The following is a 26,322-nucleotide window of genomic DNA, read 5'->3' as shown; positions in this document are numbered from 1 at the left end:
ATGAGCTCAGCAGGACATATTCAGAAGCTAGGGAAACAATGAGACGTGTTCTTTGCGGCCTTACGGGTGATCAATGGTTGTATGAGCAGTTGCCTTTCGGGCCCCTTTAGGGATAACCCGAGGGAGCTTGAAGGAACTCTAGAGCAGGCATAAGCTAAAGTCCGACGAGGTGGAACGGAAGTACCCGGTGGGAGTGAGGAGGAGCCGGAAGTTAAGGCGGGGAGGGGCGGGGGGTGGAGGGAAAAGCAAGCCAGGAGGTTCTACGGCCGCTTCTAGTAGTTTCCAGGCGCTGCCGGGCGGCTGGGACCAGGCGGTCCTGAGGCTGTGGCTGTGGCTGCTCGGGACCTGGTGGCGGTGCGACAGGAGAGCCGATGGCCAAGTGGGGTGAGGGCGACCCACGCTGGATCGTGGAGGAGCGGGCGGACGCCACCAACGTCAACAACTGGCACTGGTGAGGGCCAGCGGGCCAGGCCGCGGGAGCGCTCCGGCCCGACCAGGGTTGCGGGTCCCTAGAACCTTGGTCGGAACAAAGCCAGGGCCCGGGCAGCCCTACCCGGAGATGGGGGTGGGTTCTTCCTGTGGCAGGGATCCGAAGTCCCAGGTCCCTCCACACACCGCCACCTGCCTCTGTTTTAGTGTTTGGAGGGCAAGGGGGCGACGGGGAGGGCTGCACCCAGAGGTGGGGTTCCAGAGATACGAGAACATAACCTCCTAGCCTATGCATCCAGCCTGAGCGGGGACATGCTTCCCACACGTGGCCGGAGGAGTCAGTGAGACCCATACTGCCGTGGATTGTGTTGGGAGATTGCTGAGTTAGGCTGGGGGCCGCGGGGCCGAAATTGCTATTTTGCGGCTTACCGGTGAAATTCAGAGTCAGTCGTAGGGGACCACTGCCTAAGTCTAGAGGGCAAAGGTTCGGAACGTGTTCTAAAGGTGCTGAGAGCTTAGTGATGCTTAAGATGCCATGGCCTCTCACCCGGAACTATTCATTTGCTTGTGTTGTAACTCCCGGGACTGCCCCTGGTTGCCGGGCAATCATGGTTTTATAACGTAACCAGTTTTAAAAGCCTCTTCTCCTTTATGAAATTAAAAGTACTATTTCCTTATCTTTTCACTCCACTGAACTTTGTTCACACTGTCTTTACTGTGTTTTTACTTTGTAGCAGTTCTTTTCACTGCTGGTTTCTCTACTATTTAGTACCTTGGGAGGCAGAAAGTGATTTTTCTTCTCTGTATCTCAGCCTGGCTCCTCTCCTCTTAACATACATAGAGTGTTTGATCTAATTTTTGTTTGTTTTGAAGTCCTGACTTACACTGTTTCCATGGCCATCTAGAGGACACAGAATGTGTAGGGGATTTTTAGCACCACCCGAATTTGACAGGTCAGAACACTGTACTAATGAGGTCAAGATTATCAGTTTATCACTTACTGGACTTGTTAGCTAAATACTGCATTCTACCCCCCACTCTTGTACTCCTGACCTCAGCAGGATGGTCACAGTTTTCCATTTGGTCAAACGGGGGCGCCGTGTTTAAGTGTCAGAGACTGACCCTAGCACCATCATGCTGAGAAAGGAAAGCATCATTTCCCGTTTGACTTGTAACCATTCCATGCAGCCGTTGTCTTTATTGACAATAGGATTCCTTGTCTTCCTAAAAGAGGATAACACGTTTGTGGATGTACTGGAGTGGGACTGATCTTTTCAAACTATGTGTCAGGCCTCTTTTAACCTTGGATTCTCTTGCACAGAGCAAGCAGTGTATCTTTCATTTGGCTGCTGCTGCATAGCTTTATTTCTGTTTTGCAGGACAGAGAGGGATGCTTCAAATTGGTCCACGGATAAGCTGAAAACACTGTTCCTGGCAGTGCGGGTGCAAAATGAGGAAGGTAAATGTGAGGTGACAGAAGTGAATAAGCTTGATGGAGAGGCATCCATTAACAATCGCAAAGGCAAACTTATCTTCTTTTATGAGTGGAGCGTCAAACTAAACTGGACAGGTAAGTCTATGCCAGGCTGTTAGGATCAACATTAACCGCATTTTGGTTGACCTGTTGAGGAGCTGGGGAGAACAGTTTGGGTAAAGTTAGGAAGTCTTCCAGGGAGACAGTGCTGCTTTGGAGACCTGTAGCAATCAGCATTGGGTGCCAGAATTTCTCTGCTGCTTTGGGACACTAAATGCATTTCCTCCCCGGGGGAATCTGACAAGTCCCCACCAGTGAAACATTTGGGCCACTGAATCTTTGGGCCACATAATATGTTACGAAATTTTATATAAGGTAATATTTCTCAGACTAGCTAACTTTTATCTCTTGGGTGATTGATTTAAAGGTGAGGGGCGCCTGGGTGGCGCAGCGGTTAAGCGTCTGCCTTCGGCTCAGGGCGTGATCCCGGTGTTATGGGATCAAGCCCCACATCAGGCTCCTCTGCTATGAGCCTGCTTCTTCCTCTCCCACTCCCCCTGCTTGTGTTCCCTCTCTCGCTGGCTGTCTCTATCTCTGTCAAATAAATAAATAAAATCTTAAAAAAAAAATAAAGGTGGGAAGGGGGATTTTTTTGGTCTTGATCTTTTTTTTACTTTCTCTGGTGTGAGTCTACCAGTTTCGACTACTATGCTAATGAAGTTTGTACGTGACTATAATTTGGGGCAGTTTTATTCTCTAGTTTATGTCCCTTCTGTGGTGGTATTGGCAAAGAAATAGAGCCATGTATATGCCCCACCTAGATGGTTCTAATAGTTGGGAGGCTGAATTTTAAAAGGCACTAAAGCTAAAGGAATACATGTAGGGGGCAAAACATAAAATAGATATATACTTCAATGAGCATTTCTCAAGTAAATGGTAATAAAGAAGGGAAAAGTAAATCTATCTGTTCATAACTTTTTTAAAAAAACTACTGAAGTACAGTAGTCTGAAAGGACCCTTACATGCCCCCTTGCCCAGTCCTCTTTTTAGAGATTGAGAAGCTGAGGTCGAGAGAAGTGAAGATAAATGTCTTGTTGGTTAATTCTGAAATATAGTCAGTTCTGCTATAACGTCACCCATGTGTTGTAAAAATCACCATAGTGTGTGAAGTTGCTCAACCAATACTACAGGGCTTATGGGGGAGGACAGGGTTAGGGACAGGACACAGTACTCAAACCCTTCATTGGTGACACGTTTTTTAAGTGTAGGAAGTAAAAATTGATAGCACAGTTCTGCACATGTTCGATGGGAAGAAATACATAAATAGTAAACATGCTGCTTTACCTTGAAAGAGACCCGAAGTTCACTCGGGAAAGTGGGCATCGGGAGGGTTGCAGCACGCGGATTACTGTAAATTGGCGGAAGGAGGGTCAGCTGAAATCAGAGGGAATGGTCTGACACCAGTGTGGGTGGCATGGCTCGTAACACATGGGGAACTGAGGTAGCCAGTAGAGAAAGGTCTGGGAAGTGTGTGTCTCATTCCTGTGCAGCGCCTTTCAGCTGGTGTGGTTTGGTGTGTGTTCACCTGGTATTTCTCAGAAATCCCGTATTAGCAAGCGTGAAATTCATACTGTGATCACGTTATCCCCTAATATGTCAGTCGCACTGGAATAAACTTCTGTTTCCAGAACAAGCATCTCAGCAGAACTGACTGTCTCGATTATTGACCCGAATTCTCCCTGGCAGAATTCACACTAGTGCCACATCCACTTAGCTCTCAGTCCCATGCAGTAATAAAACAGTTGGCCTCAACAAATTTAATGAGGAAAGACATTTCTTCTGGGGAAGTGGGGGGAGGGTTGATTGCATCTGGTGTTCTCTTCAGTAATTCCAAAGAAGTATAAGCAGAGGAGTAGTTGGGACTCCAGAGCAGACTTTGCCTGCAGGAGAGACTAATGACATTGCATTACTTTTGACAGGTACCTCTAAGTCTGGAGTGCAGTACAAGGGACATGTGGAGATCCCCAATTTATCCGATGAAAACAGTGTGGATGAAGTAGAGGTTTGTGCTTCCTAATTCCTCATCTGAGTCTTCCACATCCTCTATTCTCAGATGAGAAGAATGACCTGTCATTCACGATTAAAGCCCAGGCTGGGTCCCAGCATTCAGAACCTCAGTCTGCAGAGGATTTTCTAGGTCTGTGGTGCCGTGGGGAGCTGCCAGCATAGCTCGTGCTATTTAATGACTCTATCTTAGCTAGTAACTTGGGTTCTAACGTTAGCCACCGTGGCTTTGGCAGAGAGAACTCGAGAAAGAACACTCCTGGGGACTGGAAAAATACCCCAGCCCTCACACGTTTCCTTTGGAAATGTCAGCAGTTCTCTCATTGCGCGGCATCCACATTCCACACTGTGGGTGCCCCTCAAGTTATTTACCACCTACTTCTGATCTTTCACTCAGATTAGTGTGAGCCTTGCCAAAGATGAGCCTGACACAAATCTCGTGGCCTTAATGAAGGAAGAAGGGGTGAAACTTCTAAGAGAAGCAATGGGAATTTACATCAGCACCCTCAAAACAGGTATCCCTTGAGTAGTTCTGTATGCCTTCAGGAAGTAGCTCCTCCCACCCCCAGCCAGCAGACTCTGATTAAGGGGCCTGACCGTCCTTTCTTTGACAAATGAATAAAAATTTGGGGGGAGGGGGCTTATTTCATCTCCAAGTCAGTCTATAAACTCAATAAGGGAAAGATTTAGATGTGGGTTGTCTGATACATTGACTGTTGAGCTCTTGAAATGTGGCTAGTCCAAATTGAGTTGTACCATGAGTATAAAATACAGTGGGTTTTGAGAACTTGGTACAAAAAAAGAATGTGAATGATCCATAGCATTTTTATATTGATAATCTTGAAACGATTGTTTGGATATATTGGGTTAAATATATTATTAAAATTAATTTCACTTGATCATTTTAACGCTATAATGTGGCTACTGGAAAATGTGAAACTGTGTGAGGCTGACCTTGTGTATCTGTCAGACAGCGCTGATCTAAAGACCCGGCGTCCCCAGACTCAGCACAGTGCTGGACTATCTTTGATAAGCATCCTCCAGGGACACTTAGGGGGTCATTAGGTAGCAGTTAGCTCAGTTCTCCCCCGAGAATTCCAGTTCTGCCAGTGTGTTCTCTTCTTGGTGTCGGAGTACGTAGCATGGCTGTCAAAGGGAAACAGCATAGAAGGTGACCCCTCTTTTGGTGGGAACTCGTGCTCTGGTGCCGAAACTAGTCGTGGCTGCTCTACAGAGGTAAGGCAAAGTGGAGAAGGGGGACTAAACCTGCATCCGTGGGCATCGTGCCCTCCTCTGAAGTCATTGCAAGGGCCACTACATTCATTCACTCCTATCCATAGTAGATCTCGTGTACATTAAACAAGTTGTAATGCTTCTAATGGAGTCGGGTTCAGAACAATCCTAGTTAACATTCTGTATTCTACAGCATAAGCTCAGATACCTGTCTGGCATAGACCAAAAGGTAAAGGCATGAAGTAGAAAGACTCTTCTTTCTCTGTTATGACCTCATTCCGGGGTAAGATGGCCATGTGTGTCAAACTCTAAAGAAACCCCAAATCTCAGCTACTAAGAAATAACTTCAGGAGTGGGGATTTTATCTTTTCAGAGTTCACGCAGGGCATGATCTTGCCTACGATGAACGGGGAGTCCGTAGACCCAGCCGGGCAGCCAGCACTGAAAACTGAGGAGCGCAAGGTAAATAAATGGTGTTTCCATGTGCTTTTCTGTCTGAGTTTAACCTCCAAGCCAGAGCGGCATGTGATCTGCCCATGGTGCGTTACACGGAGTCCGCAGTATGTAGTTGTTTATCTGTCTCTCTTTAACCTGGTTTTTATTCTTTTAGAACAGACTTCTAGAGCAAATGGGAGCTCTCAGGGGCTTCTGAGTTTGAGTCTTGATTACATTTAACACCAGTTAGGAGGTTATGAACACAGGATCGTGTTTACCTTATATATGGCTTCGATATTACTTCTAAGTGGGGTATTGCTTTTTCCTACTTTCATACTGGAGGTCTCATGAAGGTCCTGGGGTTAGATCACTACACTGACCTGTCAGGAAATGGATCGATCTCACCACATTTGCCGGGTGAGCAAATATTTTTTGTGGAGATGGAACCTGTGTGGTTCAGGCTCAGCACTTGGTCTGCTGCCCTGTTGCCCTTTTGTCAGCACAGTGAAGGGAATTCCAGAGGGAAGCTGGCTGCTTCCAGCTCTTTAAGCACAGACTTTTTCTTTGAAAATTACACTGAGTGCCTCAGAAATACCTCATGATTGGCCCCATCCTTTGGTCAGTGGGGTTCTCAGTGAGTCTCTCCTCCTTCACCCGGAGCGGTGTTTTCAGTGGGAACTGAGGATATTCTGGGCAAGTCCCCCTCATGACTGCAGCATCCATGCACATCCCCTCCAAGCCCCTGGGATAGCACTAGAGGCAAAGACATTTGTGAGGATGAGTAACAGGCCTGTCCTGGAAGCCTCGTGAGTGCCGGTTTCCCCATCCCTTTCAACCTTTCTCACTGCCACCTCCACAGGCTAAGTCTGCTCCTTCAAAAACCCAGGCCAGACCTGTTGGTGTCAAAATCCCCACTTGTAAGATCACCCTTAGAGAAACCTTCCTGACCTCACCAGAGGAGCTCTATAGAGTCTTTACCACCCAAGAGGTAAGTATAATCCTGTCCTTCAGGCCTCATGGCATCTGCTCTTGTGGGGTGACTTGGGTTGTGGGCACGTCCCCTCTGTGTGCAGAGCGGGTACTGAAAAGCGGAGCTGTGAGGTTTTCCCTCCTACAGGCAGAGGAAGAGGAAAAACCCTTCTGTTCACCCTACTCAGCAAAGTGGCTATGCCTCCTTTTTCCTCCCATATACTAGTTTTGGGTGGTGTGAGTGGGCACCACGGGAAGCATTCTTGTCAGAGAAGGGAATGGATCTGAAGGAATGACATCCTGGATTCACAAAGCACTACGCAAGTCAAAGCCTTGAGTAGTGGCTGTTCCTTCGTAGTGGAACAGAATAGAAACTGGTCATTGGGCAGAGTGGTACCTTTGGAATTGAGAGCTGAGGTGTGGAAGTGTCAGCTGGCATTTGCCTGTGGGTCCCACTGAGAGGGACGTCTTCTTCCTACCTCCTTTTTTTCCACAGCTCGTTCAGGCCTTTACCCATGCTCCCGCAATGTTAGAAGCAGACAAAGGTGGGAAGTTTCACCTGGTAGATGGCAACGTCTCTGGGGAATTCACTGATCTGGTGAGTGCCTGCTAGCCCCAAACCCAGAATGTAGTCTCCGGTCAGAAGAATATATTGTTCCTTCTTTTTCCGGCTCCATAGGTAAAATCTAATCTCTCCGGTTAGTAAAAGCTCATTTTTGATTTTCAAAAGAACGTTGCAGTTAAATTCTCTTGCTTTCCTAGGATTTTTTTCCTCAGTGGAGTAAAATTAGTTCTTCCTGAAAAAAAGGCTTTGTGGAAGAGGGGTCATATATATCGGTGGGTGGTGGCTTTCCATTTGCAGCACTGAAACGTCACCTGGGCACAGCCGAGCCGACCCGACTTCGGTGGCAGAGAAATGGGGCTGGGATTGGTCAGAAGCCTCCAACTCCACAGTCGTCCGCTTTGTGTCCCTAAGTGGTGGAATCGCACAGATGATAGACTCCGTACGAAAGGCAGATGGCTGCTTCCAGCCAGGCTCAGGGACGTGGTGGTCCCCGGTACAGACTGATCTCTTTGATTATTTTAGGTCCCCGAGAAACTGATCGTGATGAAGTGGAGGTTTAAATCTTGGCCAGAAGGTAAGTATACGGATTTGCTTGTGGCCATTAGCCCCAGAACTCGTTCTTTTCCCCTCGTCTCAAATCCTGATGGAAACCCTGGATCTGAAACCTCCCTCCTCTCTGCCTTTCCCCAGGGCACTTTGCCACCATCACCTTGACCTTCCTTGACAAGAACGGAGAGACTGAGCTGTGCATGGAAGGCAGAGGCGTCCCGGCCCCCGAGGAAGAGAGGACGCGGCAGGGCTGGCAGCGGTACTACTTTGAGGGCATCAAACAGACCTTTGGCTACGGCGCACGCTTATTTTAGGGCTGGCAGCAGGGGGCAGCCCGCTCCTTCGGTCCAGCCCTCTCCTGACTGGGGCTTGGGACTCCCAGGATTGCACCATCCCAACCACTAACTTGGGGCTGGGGCCCCTTCCCTCCACGTATACCTGGGGTTTGTGCATGTTTTCTGCTGGGTGGGATCAGAGGGCGATTTCTCTTTTATGTGTACATACGCTAAATAAACGTAATTTAAAAAACGTGCATAACCGGAAGCCTGTGTGGACGGGGTGGCTGGTATTAACGAGTTCCCTTGAAGATAATTAAAGGGAAAAAAACAGGTTTTGTTTACATTCTGGCTAAGGGTAGAGGCGTGAAGGAAAGCCTGCGTCTCACCAGCATTCCTGCGCTCGTCTCCTTTCTGCAGACGGGTCCAAAACTGCTGCTCCCCTCACGGACGGAAGACAGTGTGGGAGGGTGCTCTGGGGTAAACCGTGCCAGAAACCTTAATGCCGGCAGAGGTGGCGTCCCGGGCTCTCCTCTCTGTGTGGCCTCTCAAATCCTCCTGCGGGAGCAGACGAGCACGGGGTGCTGCTGTGAGCTGCGGAAAGCTGCCCACGCTGTGGCAGGGGAACGGTGGGCCTCAGGTTCACGGCTCCTGCTTACCAAGCAGTTACTAGGTTCCGGATGCTAAGTAGCCCCCTTGCGTTAGTTCATTTAACCCCCATAACAGCCTTCTGGAAAAGACACCACCAGGATTTCTGTTGTGTAAGAGTCTAAGCCCTGCTTTGCTTCAGTAATATCCCAGACCCTGCAGCTGCCATTTAGCAGAGTTGAGATTGGGAACAAGGACTGTAACTGGCAGAGCCGGTGCTCGAGCCTAAACCACTGTGCCTGCTGCCCTGTCGCTGGGTTCGTCCCCTCAGAGAGCTGCTGTATTTCTAGGGTGTTGGGCATCCCTCCCGGAGTAGAAACTTCCAGGCCTCTTACTACTCCCAGAAAGAGGAATACATGAACGTTCTTGTTAAGAGTATTTCTTAAAATACCTGGTTGCTCTAAACAGGTTTACGGAGCACTGACCAAGTAGTGGGGATATGTTCAAATGGGGTTCCAGCTGCCCCGTGGCAAGAGAAGCAACTACCCCCCCCCCCCGCCCCGCCAGGAGGGTCACTTTCCTGGACCAGCCCTGCATCCCGCGGGAGTCTGTGCCTGCTAACCCAGACCCTCGGCCTCCTGCAGGCACAGCTATTTCCTTCATCTATTTTTGCCTCTTTTATTAGGTGGCAGCGAGGCCTGCGGGCTAAACTTCCCAGCGTGACTTAGCCACAACATTGTAGTTAAAATAAAGGAGAAAACCAGTACTGATGGGGATCATTAGACCCCTGAAAGCCACTTTTGGCTTGAATTACTTAAAGGAATGGTGGATTGAACTAATTAGCATCTAATTTGGCATTAGATCCGCCTCCTAAGGGTCCAAAAAGATGCCTTTTGATAAAGAACCCGGACTGAAGCTTGAACCAAATCTAGGGACCCGCTCCTAACAGACTGCCCCTCCCCAGAGACCAGTCACAAACAAAGGAGCCCTTGCATACCCGACAGGAGAGTTAACCAATTCTATAGAGTTCTTGAAAAAAATCTGAAGCAGAGATGACAAACACCTTAAGAAAAACCAAAGCACCGGGCAAATCACCCATCACGTGACACGCTCAGTGACAGTTCACATCCCCAGTGTTGCTGACGGGCTGCTCCAATTTTTACCACGGCCATTTTACTGATAGTGTTTTTGAGCCTAGAAAGCAGAACGACAGAGCTAAAAACAAAACCGTGGACTTGATTGGACTTGGGTTGAATGGCGCGCCTGCCTAACAAATGGGGCAAATTTTCTCACCTATATGATGGGTACAATACGTACCTTATCAGAGCGTTAGACAGGACACATACAGAAGCACCGGCACTTGGTGGCATCTGGCAAACATCACCTACGAACGGCTGGACTCCAGAGCCCAAGTGTCTTCCCTGGAGCAAGACTATTTTGAAAAGATAGTTAACTGGCCAAATGGCGAATCATAGGCCACGGACTCACCTCGCTCAGAATCACCTGGGGGAACCTGTTAAATTCAGCAAATTTTATGGACTCTTCCCCTAATTGGTTCTGACTCAGTGTGGGGTGTAACCCATAAACCTAAGAATAAATACCACAGGTGATATTGAGGTCAGGATGCAATTTGAGAAGCACCCCAACCTGTTAAGAAAATCTAACTGTAACAGAGGAGCCCAAAGAAGCCCGTTTGGGACCTTTTTGTGACTAACAGGACAAGGCTCTGAAACACTGTCTTCCAACAGACAAGGGAAGTCGGCAGGATCTGGCCGGGCTTGTACCACTGGTTGTTTTAAACCGTAGTAAGAATTCAATCTGACCCGTCTTACCCAACCTAAGACTCTAGGAGATACACCAGACAGAGAAAAACTGGGCAAAACCATCCTGGTGACCGGGGCAGCTAAACCAGAAACGGCGGTGGTGGTCCTGCTGCATGCATGGCCACAGAGGGCTCCCGGGGTTTGGGACAGGAAGAACAGCGAGTCAAGACAGTGACCTGACCAACACTGGACCCGAACAGGAGGAGGGGGCCCCTCCTGGGCCTGGTACCGGCCGCGCCTGAAATACTCCCTTTAGCAGGGTCAGTGACCTCTCCGTCACTGTTTCTCCCCATACACACCCGTGCCCTGAGCCCGCAGCCACCTGCACGGCAGCTCTTCCTCCTTCGTAGAGTTTGAATTAACACCATTTTATAGCTGACCTGCTCCCCAGCCCCTTCAAGGCTCCTTTCCTTCTGTCATCTGTGGCCTGACATGGTAGCAATTTCGCCCGTCACTTAGGTTACAGATCAAAAATGTGGCTGGCTAAATTCAGTTCGGGTTAACAGACAACCACTAGGAACAGATTAAATTTAGACAATGTGTGTAAGTGTCAAGTTATATTAGAGAGGAGGAGAATTAGCAGATTCCTATGAAAACAGACTCTGGGGGGCGCCTGGGTGGCTCAGTCATTAAGCATCTGCCTTCCACTCGGGTCATGGTCGAGGGTCCTGGGATCGAGGCCCTCATGGCATTGGGCTTCCTGCTCTGCGGGCTGCCTGCTTCTCCCTCTCCCACTCCCACTCCCCCTGCTTGTGTTCCCTCTCTCATGCTCTCTGTCAAATAGTATCTTTAAAAAAATTTTTTTTAATTTGAAAACAGACTCTGGGATGTCTTTATCTTCTTAATTTAACAAAAAGTTTCTGCCAGAGCACCTCAGTGGCTCAATCAGTTGGGCGGCCAATTCTTGATTTCAGCTCTGGTCATGATCTCAGGGGTCCTGGGATCGAGCCCCACATCGGTCTCCATGTTCAGCGGGAAGCCTGCTTCTCCCTCTCCCTCTGCTCCTCCCTCTGCTCACGCTCTGTCTCTCAAATAAATTAAGTTAGTAAATAAATAAATAGAAGGGGTTTCTGCTAAAAGACAATTAAAATATGCCTGTGCTAATAATCATGTTCATTGCCCCAGATGAAAAAAAGGGAGTGAACGTGGATCCCATCTGGTGACTTGAGACCCAGGCCTCTCTGGCCCTGTAACAGTTCAGCTGCACCACAGTATTTTCAGACTGTGGTCCAGGACCAGACTAACAAACTTACCTCTAGGTGTGATGGTTATGGAAACATCTGGCTCTCTGAGCATCTCCAGGTGGTGGACACACTTGTCTCATCCTCCTTCCTGATGTGTCTCTGTTCTTCCCCAAGTGCCAGGGGTGAGAGTGCAGGGTCTGTTAAGGGTAGCAACCGAGGCAGGGTACAGGTCCACTTCCATCATCTTACAGGTGTAACCCTTTGGGCAACTCTGCGTCGGATCCCACGGCAGCAAACCACTTCCTCTGCCATGTGCCATTTAGCTCTGACTTAGAAGTCCTCCTGTCCACAAGAACTAGCGAAGGTGCCCGTGTCCCTGAGGTCCAGCCAGCTCCTCCCTTTCTCCCACGCAACCCTGTAGGAGTGTGAGTTGGGATAACTCACATTTACACCCAATCTCCGCACTCCAGTTCTGCCTGCCCAGCTGGGTTAAGGAGAGGCAAACACAGCCCCGGGGGGCTTGGCCTGGGCTGCAAACAGGGCTCCCTACACCCCTGCGGAGGCTCCAAATTCTTCATCAGACAGAATTTGAAAATAAAGTGCTTTATTGCTGAGGGTCACAAAGAGCTTCAGGGCAGCTGTCTAGAGGCTGAGGTCCCCACCTTTCGGAGCTTTCGTGAACAGGACAGTTGGGACCACAGCACTTCCAGTCCACAGAAGGCAAGGAAGTATGGTTCGGGGGTGAGGGGACAGGTGTGTAGGAGAGCCGATTACGTGCCTCTCTTCCCAGCTCTGAGCTCAGTGCCTTTAGCAACATCAGCTCGGGAGCCTGAAGTGGGCCGTGGTGGGAGCGTTTACACCACAGAAATTGTCCAAATCTGGGCTTGCCTGCCACCAACCCTGTCCAGAGAACTGGTTTACCAGTTCACGGTGGGGCACACCCTCCTGAGCCAATTCTGAGCCCGCCCCAAGCCGCGCCATCTCCCAGGCCTGCACATGCCTACAACCCGAACAGAACAGAGGTGCTGGACAAAGGAAGGGACCCGCATTGGTTGACCTATTCCCTGCCTGGAGCCAGCCCTTGTCTCGGCCGCCTCAGCCTGTCTGTCCACATTTGCCCCCACGGATTCACTTCAGCCCTATACCCGAAAGGCAGCTCAGAGCCGAAGGTAACCTGTTATGGACTAGGCCCTGGTCTGTGGTGGCTCCCAGCAGAGGTGGGGCAAGAGGGCCTCGTGCAACCACCCAGAGGTAAGGGGGGCTGCTCACTAGGCTGGCTGCCAGCCTGACCAGGGGCAGCTGTCGGGCCTCGGGACCCGGGCCTCCCACCACAGGTCCTGGGACTCACGATGTGCGTGGAGAGCCAGCGCAGGGGGAGAGGGAAGAAAACGAGTGGCCAGGCTGGGACACTGCCTGCCAGCGGGCCGGAGAAGGCAGTCCCCCACATACCCCCCCAGGAAACGTAAAGCGAGCAGCCACAACTCAGAATGGATGTTGGCCAAGGGGCTGGAGGCGGGGGCTGGAGGAGGGGCCTAGAGGCTGTCCCTTCATGTGCTGGATGGTGGGAAGGAGCTGGGCTCTTGGGGAAGGAGCTGGGGTGGTTGGGGGCAGGGACCACTGTTTTAAGCAGTTGGTAAGAAAGTGTCCCACTGTCTTCACCATTGGTCCATTCTTATTCTTACCTCCACCTGTCTCAGGTTCACTCTGTCTCTCTGGGCCCCCTGCGGCCCCCTCTGTCTATGCTGGCCTCCTCCATTCTCTCTCCTTTGGGAATGTGGCCTCTAACACATGGCTCCTTTCTCTTTGCTCCAGAACTTTGGGGGCACGCTCTGCCGCGTAGTGCTCAAGCTGGTCACATGTGTCTCTCCTCCTAAGACCTGAGCTCCTCGAGGGCAGATCCCCGGCCCCACACAGTGCCAGGCGCACCCCACCGGCTCGGGAGCTTCACAGTACTGAGTAGGCCTCACCCACAAGGGGGCCTGTGGGCAGCTGCCTCCCTCCTCGTGGGGTGCAAGTGACACCAAGATGCAGAACGTCCTAGCAAAAACAGCCTGCTCTCAAGCTGCTGGAAGGGGCAGTTCCGGAGTTCCGGCCCCTGACCTGTTTCGGACAGCACCCCTTCCCACACAGAGCCTGCCGGGGAGCCTCCAGAGTGGCCGGGAGTGGAAGCCAGAACATCGCCATGCCCTCCTGCAGCCAGCCAGAATCTGCCCCACGGACTGGCCTCCGAGCGCTGTGGCTCCCATCAGGACCTTCTTCCCAGCAGGAATGTCAGTCTGGGAAAGGCCAGTGGCCGGGTTAGCGGGACTCAGAAAGGCTAGGGCCCCTTCGCTGGGGAGGCTCATCTTCCAGCCGGAACAGCTACTCTGTCTCCATGGACGGAGGCGAGATTCCTGTCTGTGCAGAGACGCTCCCCTCCCAGACAGGTGCTCCCCAAGCCCCCCGGAGCATGGCCTAGCTCCCCACTGACCTGGGACGAGTATGTCCGTAGCATTATGGGCCAGGGGCTGCCACCCCTCACTGGGGAAGCCCAAGGGGTCCTTGTCCTCAGTGCCTTTGAGAAGAGAGGAGGCCAGGCTGCTGGGGAGGCCCAGCCCTCACTAGGCTCTCAGTGCCCACAGCATCTGGGCTAGGCCTGGGCCGAGGCCAGACCACCGCCTCGGTGAGCTGCCTGCCTCCCTTCTCCGGGCCCCGCCCTCCAACAAGGCCCGCATTCCCAGGGGACCGAGCCCAGTGTCTAAGTGGCCGCCTCTGCAGGCCCCGGGGCTCTCGTCTCACCAGGACAAGGGGGCAGGTCGCAGGCACGGGACTCGGTGGCAATGCAGGTGAAGCCGCAGGGCCGAGTCCTCCTCTGGCTCCCGCTGCTGCAGCTCCCACTGCAGGGAGACCAGGGGCTCCACTCCGCTGGAAGCTCATAGTCTGGGTCAAGGCAGGGAGCCCGGGGTGAGCGAGCACAGCCCACAGGGAGCATCGGTGCCAATCAGCAGAAGGCGCCCCTTCCTCAGGAGGACGCCGCCCGCGCCAGGGCTGCCGGCCCCGTGGACGAAGCCTGGGCTACATTTCAGCCCCCACCTGTCCCTCAGTGGGGCCCCATGTACAGCGGACCCCCCTGCCAATCACGTCGGTCAAAACCACGGCTGACAAGACTGCCCTGGCGCTAGGATAGGAAGGAAGATCCTGACTTCCCACGTTCGGGACCCAGTCCTGGCCCGAGGAACCTGCCGTACACCATGACGGCACGTGCAGACCACCGTTGTGCCGGGCTGGGACCTGGGGGTGTCTCTGTGGAACCTCCAAAGTCCTGACACAGCTGGCTCTCTCCTCACTTCCCAGGCAGGTCTGAGCAGACGGGCACCAAGAGTTTAAGGACAATTAATGGAAGAAGAGCGGAAAGGCACGCAAATTCTGCCGGTTTACATTATTTTGGTGAACTGGGGCAAGGCTGCCGGGCCTTAGTCTTCATCATGGCACCGCCGTCCAAGGACGACACATCAGGGCCCTGGGGAGAATGGCTGCAACTGTGCCTGAAACACGAAGCATGAAACTGCAGTGCAAAAAATGAGAATGGCCGTCATGGGGGCTGGGCAGGCGTGAGGGGGCGTTTTCTGGACAGTCTGGGCTGTTATGTTGTTTTCCGATAAAAACAGCCAATATTTACTTGACTCTCTGCCGGCACTTTAAGTGTATTAACTCACTTCATACCCTCTACACCCAATCTTATGTAGTAAGGGTTGTGTCATTCTCCATTTTAGAGAGGAAGGAAATGAGGCACAGAGAGGTTGAGTAACTTGCCCAAGGTCACTCAGCTGGTAGGTGGCCCAGCCAGGATGCAAACCTCACATAGTCTGAACATGAGGTCAGTTGTGAGTGGTGGGGTTTATAGCATTCTCCAATTTGTTGGCAACTGAAAGATATGACTATAAAAATTAACAAATGTTCGTTTTGCTGAGGGTGTCTCAGGGCTGTTGTGAAGGTCAGATGTTTGGGGAAAGAAACTGCGAATTTTGCAAGCTATGGGTAATGCTGCTACTTAGGGGGCGATGGTGTCTGTCCACGCCTAAGCTCCTGGTCTCCACAGCTGCCCCTGCTCGGGAAGCTCTCAGGCCTCTCTCTAGCCCATTCCCTCTCAGGACCTCCAGAGGCAGCAGCCGGGGATGCCAAGATGGGGGTGCTCACCGTAGCCGGCTGGACCCTTGCAGGCCCAGTCCCCAGGGGCCAGCCAGCCCCGCTCCCAGCTGCTGGTGGCGCCACTGAACCCAGGGTCCTGCTCACCGCACTCTTCCTCGTCGCCGTCCTCCTGGCCTCACTCTGGCCGTCCTCTGCAGGGTAATCGCCCTCCTCTTCCTCCTCCTCCTCCTCTTCTTCCTCTTCTTCTCCTGGGGCTCTGCCCTTGAGATCAGTCCTCCCCTCCTCGCCCTCCAGGTAGCCCCAGAACAGGGGCCAGAAGAGCTCCTCGGCAGGCAGCCAGCGTGAGGCACCCTGGGGCCAGCGGCTGCTGGGCTCGGCCAGCAGGTCCATCTCCACCCCGGCCTGGGGACCCTCCACCACCTCAATGGTCACCCTGCAGAGGGACAAGCACAGGCTGGCCGGTGAAGGAGGGCTCAGAGCAGGGACAGGAGAGATGACAAGTGTAGGCGGCAGGGGCAGAGGCCCTACCTTCCCTCCAAATCAGCTCATTTTCGTCACCAACCTTCCTGGCCTCCCAGGGCATATGGGGTCACAGTTTAAGACTTGGCTGTGCATCAGAATGCCCTGGGTGTTCCAGACTCCCTGACCCAACCCTAGACACCTGTTTAACCACCTGAGGTGGGGCCAGGCGTGGCGGCTCTAACACTGTGCCAGGATAGAGACCTCTCGCTTAAGAGATGCTGGCTGTGAACTGCGGCTCCATCTGGGGCCGCTAACAGCCCTGGGGCTCGTTGTGGGACTGGAAAATAATAGCGAAGACAGCAAACTCCCATAGCGGGCCCCGGGTGGGGAGGTGGGAGGGGGACACAGAGGGTGCAGGGGGGCAGGGATGTCCCCTCACTCGTCACATGGTGGACAGAAAATAAGAAACATGAAGTCATTTATGTGAAAGTGAATTCTGAAAACATTATTTTTGGCTATTACAAAATAATATGAGGGGTGCCTGGTGGCTTAGTCGGTTACCTGTCTGCCTTCAGCTCAGGTCACAATCTCCAGTCTCCGGGTCCTGGGATTGAGCCCCGCATCGTCCGGCTCCATCGTCAGGCTCCCTGCTCAGCAGGGAGTCTGCTTCTCCCTCTCCCTCTGCCCTTCCCCCAGCTTGTGCTCTCTCTCTCACTTTCTCACTCATGCTCTCTCTCAAATAAATAAATAAAATCTCTAAAAAAAAATGAAGTTACTGAACAAAATTTGGGGGAAAACCAGCAAAATATAATGAAAAAAATTAAAATCTTTGACAGATAACATTTTGATGATTGGTGTTCCAGGTTTTACACACACACACACACACGCACACACACACACACACGTGAGCAGACACATATACTTTTAAACAATTTAAGAATATTAGATTCCACACTTTTTTGTGGCCTTTTCTCTTCTGATGAAAGTGTTTGCAAACCGCAGGTGCTGCACCAAAGGCAGAACTACCACCAGGGACTGAGGATCGGCAGTGGGGAACATAAACTAGAGTCCCACTGGCCCCATAAAGCCCCTCTGGGGCGGCAGCCCCCCCACTATCGGCCCACCCCATTTTGCGTGCAACCGACCCTGCAGGAAGGGTTGGGCCTGAGTGGGGGCCACAAGTCCCTCCTCCCCCAGATTCCTGGGAGCCCCTGCAGCTCACGAAGCTTCTCCACACGTCTGGTCCTCGTGACAGCCCTGCCAGGGCCGTCTGTCCCTTGTCACGGGCTAGAAGACAGGGGCTCAGGGGGCCACGTGTCCTGCTCAGTCTGTAGCTGGGAAGAGAATGAGCATTACCCCCACTATTCCATCTTCCATGACCCTGAACAGGACCCCTGCCCTGCAAGGAATACAGTTCAGCCCAGCTCCTTTCCTGGTGCCCACTGGGCCCACGGCCCTCCTGTAGCTCTCACCTGGATATTGGGGTTCGGGGCACTCAAGTCTGTGTTGGCCAATCTTGGCAGTTTCTGCAGCTCAAGCAGCAAGGGAGTGTCCTCCGGGGTCCTGGGAGGGGCCGCCCTGTCCGGGCTCGGGGCTGCTGGCTCACTGAGCGCCTGGCACCTGTGACGGCGTGGCCCTGACTGCAGGCGGCGGGTTCTGGGGAGCAGAAGGCTCCCCTCTTCTTCCCTAGGAGAGCCGGGATCTGAGGAGGCTGATACCTGAAAGAGAGAGAGGCGGAGGGAGGGGTGATTGGGGTCAGGGCTCGCCCCAAGTAGACCTGAAGAGGGGGATTCAGGAGCCCTGGGGTCTGTCCAGGCCACAACCCCCCCGTGTGACTATGTATCTGAACATACTGGCTTTACTGCCTCAGAGAAGTGAGGCCATGTCCACAGAGTGCCTGGACAGACGGAGCCAGCATGAGGCATGGCGGGGCCTAAATCAGGTTTCTACACATGGAAGAGACACAGCTCACCTCCTCATTTTACAGATGAAGAAAACTGAGGTCCAGAGAGGGAAGCCTGTGTTTCCAAGTGCAGTTAGCAGACCACATGCCTCAGAGTCCCCGGGGCTCTTGGCCGGGAACAGACAGCGGGCCTCCCAAGTCAGGGCAGGAAGGCCTAGAAAAGCCACGGGGAAGTGAGGGCAGACCTGGGCCTTCCCCCAGCAGGCTCTCCGGCCACTGGCCCTCCCAAGCCGTCCAGGTGGGGGCTGTATTCCTTAGCACCCCTGACCACTGCTACCTTCCTCCGCCTGCCCACCTGGGGCCCGGCACCTTTTCCCACTCCAGGTGCTGGTACAGCTGTCTGCCTGCCAGTTAATTCCCTCCACCGGCCAGTGCCCCTGGGGGAGGGGGGTCCACACCGGAACCGTCCCTGCTTCCGCTCAGACAGTAAGTGAAAGACCCTGCGTGTCTCCGACTCCAGCTGCAGCCCTCACCCGCTCAGTGGGACAGTGGGGCGGCCGTCCACCTACTTCCAGGCTGCCGCCATTACTCAGGTCTCCACAACAGGACAGAAAGAGCACTGCCCAGAGCTGCCTTTATGAACCAGGAGCTGGGAGCCAATGGATCCCAACCCACTCAGTCCACAGCCCTGACCCCATTTCCCACCTCATATCTGAAACGGTGTGAAAAAACACAGGTCTGGACAGTCAGATCAGCCTGGGTTCAAATCCCAGCTCTGCCTCTTACTGGCTCACTCAACTCGATCTGCAAAATGAGGATAATTCCTACCTGGAAGGACTGTCAGAATTTTATTTATCAAATATTTCCACAGCATCTGTGGCACTTTTCTATACACTCGATCACTCATTTCATCCTCCCAACAGCCGTCAGAGGTAGGTGCCGGCTGTCATCCCCATTTGGACAATGGAAACTAAAGCACAGAGAGGGCAAGTCACTTGTCCAAGGTCACACAGACATTTAGTGGTAGAGCCAGGATTTGAACCAGACACCCTGGGCCCAGAGCCCACACCCTTCTTCTTCTTCTTTTTTTTTTTTTTTAAGATTTTATTTTTAAGTACTCTCTACACCCAATGTGGGGCTTGAACCCACACCCTGAGATTAAGAGTCACACGCTCCACCACTGAGCCATCCAGGCGCCCCGGAGCACATACTGCTGACCCTTCTGCTCGGACACTACAGGCAAGAGTGTGGAGAGTCTACTTCACGAATCAGAGGCTTACTCAGTCTAGTGTTTTGCTATGACTTTCTTTCCTTGGGTTGGAAAGAGAATCAGAACCTTCAGTCTCTCCCCTTGAGCCCCTCCCTCCAGGGGTCTGCAGACACCCGGCTCCAAGGCTCCTGCATTAATCTCTGTGGGCCCATCGCGTCCGGCTCTGGAGTCTGCAGCTCAGTCAAAGGGCTCTGGTCTGGACAGCCAGGCTGGGTGAGCAGAGGATGGACACATGAGTAACAGAGCAGCTCAGCCCCTTCGCTGGCCAGTCTCGGAGGCCTGGCACATCCCCACATGCTGCCTTCCTGGCAGCTCCCACCCACGACGCCACCAAAGCCCTAACTGTCCCTGTGATGTGGTTCAGCGGCTCCTCTGTCTGTGGCCTCTGGGGTCCAGGGACAGGCAGTCTCAGGACAGCAGGACCTCAGGGTCTGCAGCCTTTCTGGCTGACGTGGATGCCCCTGCCCTGTGAGCAGATAGTTAGGCAGTGGTTCTCACTGAGGACATTTGGCAAGGTCTGGAGACATTTGTGGTTGTCACAACCTGAAAGGGGTGCTCCTGGCACCTTATGAGTGAGGCCTGAGAGCCTACGACACATAGGACAGCCCCACACAAATTATCCAGCCCAGAATGTCAACAAGGCTACAGCGAAGAAGCCCTGCTCTCGGGGTGCCTGGCTGGCTCAGTCGGCAGAGAACCTGACTCTTGATCTCGGGGTCATGAGTTCAAGCCCCACACTGGGTGTAGAGATTACCTGAACACATACATACATAGATAACTAAACTTAAAAAAAGAAAGAAATCCTCCTCTAAAGTCAGGCCGCTTAGGCCTGAATCCCCAAATAGCCTGGCTTCTGACCTGTGGGACCCCGACGGGGGACATAAGTTCTGTGAGCATCGTTATCTGTAAAATGGAGAACAGTGACGGGAAAGAGCTGGTATCCAGCAGGTGCTCAGAATGTGTTTCCAGCCCTCTTCCACCTCTCCACTCCCTGGTGCCCAAGTGGAACAGATGATGAGCAAAGGCCATAGAAAGCCCCGGCTAATCATCCCAGCCACACACGCCACCCTTCTCTGCAGCTGCTCTCGGGGCCCCCTGCCCCATGTTTCAGGCCCCAGGGAACCCCAGGAGTGCAGTGGAGGGGGGACACCAGTCTTATTTTGGGTTCCTTCAGAAGCCAACCTTGACACAAGAATTCAAGGGCAAGGGGTTCCTTCGGAAGGTGATTCCTGGAGACGCGAGCAGGGAGTGGGGGAGGGAGTCAGGGACAGGAAGCAGCTAATACAGAAATGCTCCCTCAAGTTAGTGACCACGGGGGACAAGGGGAGCTCAGTCCCATCGAGGGTCTCAGTTATTCCCCCAGAAGAGGGGAGCTGGGCTACGTACCTACAAGCCCTGCCGGTCACTGGTTGAGGGCTGCCGGAGGGAGGAGAGGATTTGCTCCCTGGGCACCTCAGGCTTGCGGTGACAGCTCAGAGCAGCCCTAGTGGCAGTGACAGCCATCTGGCAGCTGGACACTGGCAACTGGATGAAAGGCCTGCAGAGATCCGGGCAGAGCCCCCAGAGCCCTGCCCCGCAAGTGCTGTCTGAGCACATCTTCCCTCCCCAGCCTGGGCCAGGCCCTTGATGTGCCTTCTGCCACCCCAGCTAGACTGCAGGCAGGACTTTTTGTCTGCTTTGCTCCTGGGAAGGCTGTGCCTAGCACAGTGCCTGGTACACAGGAGGAGCTCAATAAATCATCGCTGAGTGACTGAATGAACACTAGCAACCCCGAGGGTGAAGGCGACTACATTAACGATGAGCCCACAGGGAGGCTCAGACAGGGTCAGGGATCGACGGGGGGTCACCAAGGCTACAGTACTGGAGCTCGGGTTCAAACTCAGCTCTGCCTGATCTCAACGCCCACGCCTGGGTGCACGCACACATGTGTGGACACACACGACGACAACCCCCATGCACAGCCACCTCTGTATTCACAAAGCACTTCGTGTTCGTCATCGTGCTGGCAGCTCGTGGTCACGGGTGTAGGCTGGAGGCCCCACGGCCTGGGTTCCAATCCCGACTTGTACACTTAGGAGCTGTGTGACCTTGGGCAGGTCAATTTAATCTGCCTTAAACTCTGTCTCCATAAATGAAGGGAAGAGCAGTCTCTGTCTTGTGTGGTTGCTGAGTTAGAACGAGGGCTGCCTCAAACACGGCCAGCGTGCGGTGAGCCTCACCTAGGGTGGTGACGGATGTTTCTAGAGAGACAGTACCCCTCCGGCCAGGCACTGTTAGTTCTTTACGTCTTAGTTGGCCTGAGGTCCCCAGCCACCGCGGATGTGGGAGCTCTGGGGGGTGTATTCCCATGGCCTGAATTCTGAGGTTCCAGCACATTTAAGAACACTTGTCTTGTCCCCCAGGACCACCTCCCCCATCTGTTACCCTTGCACGTGGAGTTTCACCCAGGTACAAATATCCAAGTCCGTTCCTTGCGGGAATGGCATCAACGCCCAGATAGACATCAGATATGTAGACATATACCAAGATCTACCCCCCATTCTCTCTCTCTCTCTCTCTCTCTCACACACACACACACACACACACACACCCTCCCTGGCTTGGCCAGGCGTGAGCCCACCTGCTAAGCTGCTTCAGCCCCCTCACAGTGCCGCAGGGGTCAGGAACTTGCTCTGGATAATGAAACCCCCCAGGCGCAGCCCGGCACCCTGCTCCCCACAGCCCCAGCAGTCCAGGCCCACGGACACAGAGCCAGGCTGCACACAGTCACCCCGGCCTCCCAGGAGGGGCTGGAGACCTAGCACTCAACAACACTGCCTCTTCCAGGCCAGAGGGCCACAGGTGGAGGAGGGGGCTGGACTTCCCCCTCCAGCCCACCCGGTCCCCAGCGGAGACCTCGGAGCTCCTCCTTGTCACCAGAGTACTAGTGACAGGGTGGGTCCTGCCAGGCCAGACTGGCTTCGTGCTGTGTGCCCGAGTCCTCGCACAGGCTCGGCATCTGACCACTCCGTTGCTGCCGTCTTGAAATGCTTCGAGGCCCCACATTCTCATTCTGCACCCGGCCCTCCGATGACGTAGTCAGTGCCACCAAGCACACTCGCTGAATTCTCACCCCCTTGGGGCAGGTGCTCGTGTCACCCTCTCCTCATAGCCGAGGCAGCCGAGGATCAGTGAGGTGCGGTAATTTGGTTGGGGTCACCCAGGGGGCTGGCGGAACAGGACTCAAGGCAGGTGGTCTGGCCGGAGGGGCTGTGCCCTTGTCCCTTGTGCTTGGCCAACTCCAAGCAAGGGCTGCACCTGCGGGTTCGCCGACTGCCGCACGGGGTGCACAGTGTGCCGAATGACCAGAACACTACAGCACGATGTTCCACTCTTCACACCCACCCCTCCGTTTGATCTTCAGAACAACCCAGTGAGAGGCAAAGGGGAGGAACGAGATTGGGAGACCGAGAGCCAGAGACGAGAGGACTTGCCCGGGACGGCCAAGCAGCCCAGCCTCCTGGCCCCCCTTCCTATTCTTCCCTTTCTCCCTCAACCAGCTTTCCAGTAGTTCCAAATTCTGAGCAGGAAGAATGTTCCGGAGGGAGAGCGATGGTCACAGTCAAGGTCCAAGGAGGTAGCCAGCGGCCGGGGGAGGCTGAGGGTGAAGCCATAGGCTTGGCATCACAGACACCTGGGTTCCAGTCCCCCTTCTGACACTCACTCACTGGCTGGGCTAGAAAGTGGGCCCCCCCCCAACCAAAGAAAACCGACCTGCAGGAACATATCTGCTTCCTGGTGCCCCGGCCTGGCAGGTGAGACCTTTCAACCCACCACGCCCCTCCTGCAAGCCAGCCCTTGATGCCAGGCACCTGGCTGGATGACACCCAGGCCCAAGTGCTGACTAAGCACCCCGACCGTATGTGTCACGCTGCCCCAGGCCCGCAGGCTCCTTCCTCTGCGCCTGAGCTTGTCACTCTCAGCCCGTCCCTCATGCGAGCGTCCTTCCGTGGGGACCACGTCCCTGCTGCTACAGCAGGAACGCCTGCAGCTCCGTCCCATGGGGGACCCTTGCTGCGGAACAGTCCATGCAGCCTGGAAGAGCCGTCCTCTCTCACTTCTCTCTTCCCTAATTCTCATCTCCATCACCCTCCCGTGGCCCCAAGTTCCTCAACTCTTCCCCCCCCCCCCGTCTCAGGTCTTCCCTTGCCTGCCCAGGAGGTGGTGGGTGCCACGGCAAGGGGTCCAGGGGTCCCGGAATTAAGCCAAGCTGGGTTTCAATCCCAGTTCACCGCTTACTAGCTGCAGACGATGGGTTAGTTATTAGATCCACCATCGTTTCCTCATCCCTAAAATGAGGAAAACAAGACAAGCAACACAAAATGCTAGGCACTGCGGCTGTCTGGGTGGTGGTCGGATCCTCACTAGAGTGGAAGACACCCAAGGCACAGCTCTGTCATTCTTTGCCCGTCTAGCACCCAACAAATCCTCGTAACGACGATGCCACGCACATGCACCATGCTTCCTCGCCCAGCAGGCCACCCAACAGAATGGGCTCTCTTACTCCCATTTGACTCTGGGGGTAAACTGAGGCTCAGCAACAGGTCTGCCCAGAGAGAGGGTGGCACACTTTGTTCCGGATGCTGATGATTTCAAGACTTTTCAAGACTTCAGATGAGCAGGCTGGGGGGTGTCATGCAAAGATGGACCATACGGTCCCTGGTAGAGCTCTCGAAATGACAGCCCAGGCTGCCAAGCTCAGTTAAGCTTACCAGCTCTGTGCCTTGATTTTTCCCTCTGGAAAATGGGAATAACAAGCATGTCAGAATGGTGCAACAACGAGGTAACATCACATAAAGTACTTTGCACGGACTCTGCCAGGCCCAGAGAAGGCTCGCTTCCCCTCAGTCAACCCGTACCTTTAGACCCAGGGCGGGGGGTTATGTCCTTCAGCTGCTTCTTCAAAGTCTTTGGAGTTGTCAGTTATTTCTGACCAATCACCTAAGCCCTTAGAACAGCATTCTGCCTTATCCCAACGTGATTTCTTAGCTAACACCTTGCTGGGGAACAGCTTAACACACATCACGCAGGCTTCGGAAGCAGTGTTGGAGCTAGACAGGATCACGGAGATGACTTAGCCCCTTATTCTAAAAGTCAGGAAATCATCCACAGTGAGTCATACATGAGTTAACGACCCACTGGGACCAGGAGCCCAGGCCCTGGGCTCCAAGCTCTGTTTTTCCTTCATGGCACTAACTTGCTTTAACATGTCTTTGAGGGTTCTGCCAGGCCCTATTCTAGGGCTGGGGATATGACTTTGGCTCTGAAATAACTCATCCTCTAGGCTAGTCTTGGGGCAGATCCGGCAAACATACCACAAATAATCACAATACAAAGCAGTAAGTACTAAAACAGAAACTATGTCAAATGAGTAGGGGGGAAAATGTCAATTCAATTCATTTTATGACCAGTGTCATCTCCACCTAGCAGGTGGGACTGGCCGGAGGCTGTCGGGTTCCTCTGGATTTGTCTACAGCAGTGGTTGCCGACAGTGGTCGGGGCAGGGGTGTCCCTCAGGAAACACTGGGCAATGTCTGGCTCCATCCAGGTGTGGGTGCTACAGGCACCTAGTGGGTCAAGGCCAGGCACGCTGCTGAATATGCACAATGCACAACAAAGAACTATACAACCCGAGATGACAGGAGTGCGGGGCTGAGAGGCTCTGGTCTATAGGACGTGCTCTCAACAAGGAGCAAAAACTGGACGCTGGGGGCAAAAAAATCTTGGCTACTACAACGATTTGCAACACATTAAAGTGCCATAGTACACAGACAGTATATTTATGGTATTAAAATTTCAGTGGAAGAGGCACTTAGGGGGAAAAATATCTAAAAGTCTCCTTAGGAAGGCAGCATTGAAAAAAAGGTGGATGAACACCAGTCCACAGAGACCCCAAGTGCAGGCAGGCCCCTGCTTCCCACCGCCTCTGGAAGGCCTCAGCAGCCTGGGCACTACTAGCCCCCCAGGCTGGGCGTACCACTCACCCACCAGTCCCCTGCACCCGGCTGGGCCTCTCAGTGTCCTCATCTGGAAAATGGGAAGAAGTACTCTGTCCTCCTCCTAGAAGAGCTCAGTGCATGGGAGGAGCCAGGACCCCTTGCCACACCAGCCTGCATACCCTGGAACAAGGGTTTTGTCCCCACGGGGATGAGTGTCCCCTGCAGTCCAAGAGGAATGGCTGGACTGCTGACCCTGGCGCAAGGAGGCAGATTTTGACAGATCGTGTTTCCTCTCCACGTCTAAACCACTCTTTTTCAACTCGCTCCTCTGTTTTCAGTCGCATCCCCAAAGCCCACTCACAGGCCACCCAGAAAGCGCCCCCCCATCACGTCTTAGCGACCTCTTCTCTTCCAAGTACATAGTTATATCACGGTCCCTGGCTGATACTACTCCCCAGCAAGTTGCAAGCCCCCACTCACTACCTCATCTCATCTCCATTCACACCCAAAGGGACTCAAATCCTTTGCAGGTCTGATTTGAGGCTGCACCGGCTGGTTATGCGGCCGGTCGAACCTCAGCATCTCCGCGCAGCGCCGCGTTCCCCTCCCACCTCCCGGCTCCTCTCGGAGCGCGCCCCTGGACAAGGGGGCTGCAGGAGAGGTTCGCTCAGGGCGAGGCAGCCGCGGGCGGGAGAGGCCGGGCTGTCCCGCGGGGTCCGCGCCCGGCGCTCGGCCCAGAAGTGGAGTCTCTCCCCCGCGGGCCCGCCGCCCGGCCGGGACGGGGGCTCCTGCAGGTCCGGCGCACCTGGCCCTCGCTCCGCGCCCGCCCTCGGAGGTCGCCGCTCGCGCCCCGGCCCCGCCGCTCACCTCCGCCAGCCTCGCGGGGCTCCGGGGCCGCGGCTTCTTCAGGGGGAGCGCCCGGCCCGCGGCCAACAGCGCCGCCAGCAGCACCACGCCGACGAGGAGCCCCCCGCGGCCGGGCAGGCGAGGCAT

General features: G+C 53.8%; 2 protein-coding genes across 2 annotated transcripts; one reads left to right on the top strand and one right to left on the bottom strand.

The window, feature by feature from the left end:
- The first annotated feature begins 27 nt into the window (after positions 1 to 27).
- AHSA1 (activator of HSP90 ATPase activity 1) lies at positions 28 to 8,250 on the top strand. The gene is made up of 9 exons (XM_026519426.4): positions 28 to 451; positions 1,809 to 1,999; positions 3,883 to 3,965; positions 4,365 to 4,482; positions 5,574 to 5,662; positions 6,495 to 6,623; positions 7,101 to 7,202; positions 7,692 to 7,743; positions 7,860 to 8,250. The coding sequence occupies exons 1-9, from the start codon at positions 372 to 374 to the stop codon at positions 8,030 to 8,032; spliced, it is 1,017 nt and encodes a 338-aa protein (XP_026375211.1). The 5' UTR covers positions 28 to 371; the 3' UTR covers positions 8,033 to 8,250.
- Positions 4,476 to 26,322, bottom strand: ISM2 (isthmin 2). Its single transcript, XM_057318749.1, is given in 11 exon segments — positions 4,476 to 6,388; positions 8,383 to 8,551; positions 9,645 to 9,775; positions 9,899 to 10,013; positions 11,658 to 11,785; positions 14,059 to 14,142; positions 14,367 to 14,507; positions 15,765 to 15,890; positions 15,893 to 16,244; positions 17,651 to 17,896; positions 26,197 to 26,322. Coding segments are annotated over 7 exon segments (1,188 nt in total). The 3' UTR covers positions 4,476 to 6,388; positions 8,383 to 8,551; positions 9,645 to 9,775; positions 9,899 to 10,013; positions 11,658 to 11,672.

Source organism: Ursus arctos, unplaced genomic scaffold (genome assembly GCF_023065955.2).
Source record: "Ursus arctos isolate Adak ecotype North America unplaced genomic scaffold, UrsArc2.0 scaffold_25, whole genome shotgun sequence".
Taxonomy (NCBI): Eukaryota; Metazoa; Chordata; class Mammalia; order Carnivora; family Ursidae; genus Ursus; species Ursus arctos.
This window is presented reverse-complemented; position numbering and strand designations above follow the sequence as displayed.

Excerpts from the sequence above, each read along its gene's own strand:
- AHSA1 (XM_026519426.4), top strand. The coding sequence starts at position 372 with ATGGCCAAGTGGGGTGAGGGCGACCCACGCTGGATCGTGGAGGAGCGG. Across the intron at positions 4,483-5,573 it reads CATCAGCACCCTCAAAACAG|AGTTCACGCAGGGCATGATC; the intron begins GTATCCCTTGAG and ends TTATCTTTTCAG. Across the intron at positions 5,663-6,494 it reads TGAAAACTGAGGAGCGCAAG|GCTAAGTCTGCTCCTTCAAA; the intron begins GTAAATAAATGG and ends CCACCTCCACAG.